The 6,374-nt window shown below is 35.3% G+C and overlaps 1 protein-coding gene across 1 annotated transcript; it reads left to right on the top strand.

Annotated features, from left to right (window-relative positions):
• Window positions 1-402: 402 nt before the first annotated feature.
• Window positions 403-5,926, top strand: LOC111370780 (putative BPI/LBP family protein At1g04970). The gene is made up of 6 exons (XM_022992644.1): window positions 403-1,054; window positions 1,905-2,044; window positions 2,622-2,973; window positions 3,465-3,713; window positions 4,283-4,408; window positions 5,330-5,926. The coding sequence occupies exons 1-6, from the start codon at window positions 647-649 to the stop codon at window positions 5,510-5,512; spliced, it is 1,458 nt and encodes a 485-aa protein (XP_022848412.1). The 5' UTR covers window positions 403-646; the 3' UTR covers window positions 5,513-5,926.
• Window positions 5,927-6,374: the final 448 nt, after the last annotated feature.

Genomic DNA, 6,374 nt, shown 5'->3' with positions numbered 1-6,374 from the left:
GATGATGAATTAGAAGAGAGGGCTCTTTTAACTAAATCTTGGTGGGCTCGCCTCGGAAAAGAAAAACGCAATAAAAAAAAAAATAGATAGTGAGTCCTTATAATTTTGTTATTAAGAAGGCATTTTCCAAAATATTCGTCGGCTCGACTCAATTTATTTAACATTCCTAACTCTCTATTCCTTCTTGCCCCTTCCTGATACAAAAATTGAACATATCGAGCAAATAAATAAGAAGTGAGATAGACGAATTAAAAGAGAGAGCTCATTTTCCAAAATCTTGGTAGGCTCGCAATGAGAAAAAGACAAAAGTAATAAAAAAAAAATTCAATAAAAAAATTTGAGAGTGATTTCAAAATGAAGCCGTCCATAATGAACTGGAGTGAACGCAATATTAACCTGGCGTCATAATCTACTGTGATGATGCCCCTATCAACGGGTAAATGATTCACTTAATCATTTCCCACACGTTTCTTCCATTTCTCGAACTCCCCTCAAAGGGAGAAGAAATTCCAATAATTTATTATCGATCCCACGTCCGTTCCATTCTCAATTGGATAAATTATATTACATCACCACTTCAATCTAGTTAAAATCCCATTTTCTATCGGCGTTGGTTCTCTTAGCCTTTTTTACCCTCAGATTTTTCATGGCATATGCAAATATCTTTCTTGGGTTACTGTTCTTGTTAATTTTTTCCAATGCCCTCGTTCAATCTGACGAAGAAGAGCACATCAAAGTAGAGATATCCAACAAAGGTCTAGATTTTCTGAAGGATTTGATAATAGAAGAAGCAGAGTCTTCATTCGTTCCACTCGAGCTGTCCAAGATTGAAAAATCTGTGAAAATCCCAGTTGTAGGTAAAGTCAAGATAGTTCTTTCGAATATTACGATTGAAAGGATCCATGTGACAAACTCCACTCTGAAAACTGGAGATACTGGAATTGTTATAGCTGTAGATGGGGCCTTTGCGAATTTGAGTATGAATTGGAAGTACTCATACAGCACTTGGTTACTTCCCATAACTATTTCGGATCAAGGAAGTGCCAATGTTGAGGTATGCTTTGTTGAATGTGAAGACTCATGTATGGTTTAAATTTTTATGTAGAATCTCAAGTCATCGTGTTTTGTAGTCTATTATTGTATTTATGATAGGCAAGTAACTTCTTCTGCTTGCTATTATGAGAGGGGTTTTTGAAGTGCAAGTTTCCATGTGATTCTGGTGCATGAAAAGTTAATTTCACCGAGATTGCCCATTTGGTACGTGGACATAGTTGTAAAAACATTTATTATGACTACTAAGCACAAGACATGCTCAAAAAGAAAGAAAATGAAAGTAGTGAAGAAAAGAGTGTACAAAGTGCATAATCAGCATAATTAGGGGTGCAATTCTTGTTTTGGTCAATGTACTACATTCAGCCTCAGAGCGTTTATTAATTATTATTATTATTATTTTTTTTTGGGATGGTGATGGATATATCTATATTTGTGCAATCGCAACATGTTTATGGGGCAAAGGGAGGAAAGTAAGTGTAGTTCGTTGAGATTCTCTAGACTTTATGCATGTTGGGGGTAATAATGGAATCTTTAAATCGTGGCAATTATGTTATTCTCTTTTAAAGTCACACAATCATCTTGTGTTAATCTCCTCACCGATGCAAAGTTTCTGATTTTTTTTTTTGGGATGGTGACGGATATATCTATATTTGTGCAATCGCAACATGTTTATGGGGCAAAGGGAGGAAAGTTAGTGTAGTTCGTTGAGATTCTCTAGACTTTATGCATGTTGGGGGTAATAATGGAATCCTTAAATCGTGGCAATTATGTTATTCTCTTTTAAAGTCACACAATCATCTTGTGTTAATCTCCTCACCGATGCAAAGTTTCTGATTTTTGCTTTGTTTAAGGTTGAAGGTATGGAAATCGGGCTGACACTCAGTCTGAAAACTCTACAAGGATCTCTTAAACTGTCTCTTTTGGAATGTGGATGCTATGTCAAAGCTATCTCTATAGATTTGGACGGTGGAGCATCATGGCTTTATCAAGGGTATTGTTCATATGCCCACCCCCCATCCCCTTTCTTTTTTTCCCGTTTCAGGAATTATATATCTACATTTTCACATCTCTACCATATATAACACCTTCCTCAATAGCCTAATGAGGTGGTTTCGTATTTTGATCCAGAACAAATGTGAAGTTGCATCTCTCTCTTACCTTGTCTTTGCTTTATGGTCATTCGAGAGTTCTTGCCTGTTGGTTATAAGATATTGAACAGTGTTTGCCCATTATAATGGTGAAGTAATTGTGTCCTAAATGTGTTTATGCGTATTGATGATAGGATACTTGCATGATTTTATCTCGCATCAAGTGTCATATCAAACACTTAATCATACTGTATCGTACCTTCACAATTATACTCCCTTTTCACCAAATGGATTTCTTTTCAACTTTCTTAAAAATATCGGGATATATTTAATGCATTCTTCCTCCTGAAAATAACTTTCTGGTACAGGACTGCCAATTTTCTAGATAAACATCTATCTTGAAGTTCACTTGTCTATATAGATCTTATAGAATTGTATATAACAACATTTTGGATTAATTTCCCTTTTCCTATTTTCCAGGGTTGTTAAAGCTTTCAAGGGTAAAATTAGTTCTGCAGTTGAAGATGCTGTGTCTGAGAAAATAAAAGATGGAATTGTAAATCTTGACTCTTTATTGAAATCTATTCCTAAAGAAGTGCCAATAACCGATATTGCTGCTTTGAATGTTACATTTATTGATGACCCGAAGTTGACAGAACCAGAGCTAGACCTTGAAATCAATGGTTTATTTTCAGCCAAAAATGAAGTTGAGGTTTCCAACCAGTACCACAGAATGTTAGGGGCTTCATCTTCCTGCAAGATAGCGGATATAATGGTCAGGATCTCATTGCATGAAGATGTTCTTAAGTCAGCATCATCAGTTTACTTTGAAGTAAGCTTTTAATTTCCTTTATCTAATCGGTCAGTTGAAGATTGAACATATAGACCATATTCCTGAAAATGGGTAGGCAAGTTAGACAGTTTGTTATGTGAGAAATGGCAAGTCTTAGAAAGTAAATTTACGGAAAGACCAAGCTTAATTGAAAACAGTATTTTCTGTATTGAACTGATTAGCTTTTACTGCAATAGATTAAATGGTAGAAATGATTCAGATAAAGCAAAGTAAGTGGTGGCAGTCCCTTTTCTCCTCCATGCACATGTAGTATTGGATATATATTATGATGAAAGTGTTTAAAAAAGGTGCTTGATACTGATATCCAAGCCCCCCCGATCCATGTTTATTCAGTTGATGCTAATTTTTAACATATTACTGCCTGCCTTAAGGGAATTGTTCAACTACAGACTTACTTTGGCATTTGCTTCCAGAGGTTATAGTGGAATTGTGTCATCTGTTAGCTAGATAACAGTTAGCTTTTCTTTCAGGCTGGTAAGATGTATTGGATTGTTGACAAAGTTCCGGATCAATCTCTCTTGAACACAGCTGAGTGGAGGTTTTTTTTCCCTCGGTTGTACAAGCTGTATCCAAACGACGATATTAATTTGAATATTTCTGTGTCTTCGCCACCAATCATAGAAATTGGAAATCAGCAGATTCATACAATGATTCCCTTAGATATGGTGATTAATGTTCTAGATGCAGACAAAGCAATCCCAGTTGCATGCATTTCTATGGTAAGCCTACTGAAACAACTGTTAATTTTCTTTTTCTAACAGGCTATCAAGTATGAGTCTCTTATTATACTTGTCTTCTTGATTGTTCTAACTGTGGGTATTTAATTTGTCCTTCGAATTAATTTTTGGTGATAAACGGTCAAATATTAAAATTTCAGGTTGCTTTTGCATGTAATGCTGTCATTTATTGAACTTTAATTGAACTTTTATAAGGTCATAAGTTGGTAAATGCAGCACCGCAGATCTTTTATCCTTCTAGTTGAGATCTGTCTGCATTCGTTTAACGGAAAGGAGAAAAATGTAGGACTGGGACATCTTCAGACTTGTTAGACACATTGTCCAAAGTTTTTTGATTGATTTATTCGGCGGCAGAATACTTTTAATTCGTAGATCTTTTTTATTGCCAATTGACGGTAATCCTATCTTAAGGAGTTATTTTACTTGATAGCATTTTGACCGTGCCTGCTTTGTCGATTAAATTTTGTGATTTTATTTATCAATTGCTTGTTAACTTTTATGAACTTGATACGTGTTATTAGGATGGAAATGACACATTTTATTTGTTGCAGTCCATCAGTTCTTCAATATTTCCCGAAATTTCGGAGAATGGTCTTACAGGAAGCATAAAGTTAAATGACTTCACCATGTCTCTCAAGTGGAGCGAAATTGGGAACTTGCATGTGCACCTAATCAAGGTATCCTGGCTTTTTCTTTTGATTTCAGTGGGTGAATTTTATCCTCATGTGCGTAGTGGAAAAGTCAGTTATTAGACCGTGGGTGATTAAAAAATATACAAGCGTGATTCTGGGTTTTATTGAAGCCATGCTTCTCTTCATTTACTTAAGGTGGAATCCTTATTTTATGTCCTTACATTTGCAGAAATATAAAGGGTAGTGACATAGGAAGTGAGGGATAATGACGGCTAATGCATTTACTTTACTTTCCGACCTTGTGATCTGAATTCCTAAATGCATGGAATAATGTATCATTATGTTGCAAACTTGGTGGCGTTCAACACTATAGTCCTATCTCTCGACTTCTTCTAAACCTTGGCTTCACACCCACATCTGAATCCAGCGTCAGGTGGCAATTTCAAATTTGGCCTCTTTTGGTTGACATCGTTATATTCTAAGCTAACTCATTTTCATCTTTCTAAAAGAAAAAAATCTCATTTTTTTCTCAAAATTGGAGAAAGATAGCTTGGCGAATATTCCTCGATACAAGTGAAATTTCCAAGTAGAATTAAGATTCACAGTTCTGTGGCAGTTCTAAAAGTATTCTGAGTTTTCTGTTTTGCCTAAGAAACCATTCATCTTATACTGTCCTGCCTCTACGGGCCTACCTTCCGCAGCAAGCAGCTAAAAGATATTTATCTGAAGGGAGTTTTATTTTCATCCTAACCAGTTCTCATACACTTCACTTGACATAAAAAGCCTCATTTTTATGCTCTGGCGTAGATAATTCATCACGTACAATATTCTCTACTTTTGTTTCTCAATTTTCCTCATTTATTCGCAAGGAGATTTTTGACTACCTGCCAAGGGTCGGTATTCATAAATGCCATTATCTTTGTATGTTTTAATGCGCAACTTGCTGAGACCGTATAATCTTTGCAGACATTGATGTCCACTATGCTGAAGACTGTGATCGTGCCATACGTGAACTTACAACTCTGGAAAGGATTTCACTTACCTTCTTTCCATGGTTACAAGCTTCAAAATGCTCAAATCTTCTGCTCGGATTCTTGGATTTTCATCTGTAGTGATTTGGCATCTACCGAACAGTTCTACATCCGTTAATCCTGTTCTATCTTTCGCCTGAAAAATAGTTCCAGTCTCAAGACTCGGGAATTATCGTCAAGACTGTTACCTTTGCAGAATTCAAGAACTCGAGTCGTTGACAGTAGTAATTCCCAACTCTTAGGGGCTTGTTTGTGACATTTTCTCCTTATCTTAGGATGGAAATACATGTTCATGGATGAATTGCCTAGATTGTGGGGGTGGAGTCTTCTGTAATATATTGTACAAGTTCAAGTTGTGTATATGTGCAGTTTAGACCGTAGGGTGTAGTTATTGTGTAATCAGTGCATGCAATCTAAATTAAATAGCCAAGTATAGTAGTTCCACTCTTTTGCTTTAGCTCGTCCAAGATTTCACTACAACTTGTAAGCGAAGCTCGATGATATAAATACAAATAAATCTAGTTTGTCGTTCTTTATTGTGTTCTTAAACGACGCAGATCTACTGAAAATAGGTGTACTAGGTTTAAGTTTTGTTACACTCCGGATCTGGTCAGTTAATCAGGAATATTAAGCCTTTAAACATTCTTGTTTGGTTTTCAATTTTTTTTAAACTCATTTTTTCCGTACTTATCTGTAATCAAATATTTGATGGGACTTAAAATTTTTATTAACTTTTTAACAACATATTTGATTCAAAAATGTTTTATTGAAGGTTACTTTGTCCAATTCATAATACAAATTTTAATTTTAGTTTTATGATGTGGACGATAATTGTTGAGTAGGTAATGTTTTAACGGACACATGGGTTAGCCATTAGCAATTTAGCAATAGAAGTTATGCTACAATGACAAAGGATTTTGATAAAATTGGATCTACACTAATCATTTTAAAATTAAATTTTTAAATCATTTGAAATCAGT

Source organism: Olea europaea, chromosome 21 (genome assembly GCF_002742605.1).
Source record: "Olea europaea var. sylvestris chromosome 21, O_europaea_v1, whole genome shotgun sequence".
NCBI lineage: Eukaryota > Viridiplantae > Streptophyta > Magnoliopsida > Lamiales > Oleaceae > Olea > Olea europaea.
The sequence above is the reverse complement of the archived record's forward strand: the minus strand, read 5'-3'. Positions and strand labels throughout refer to the sequence as shown.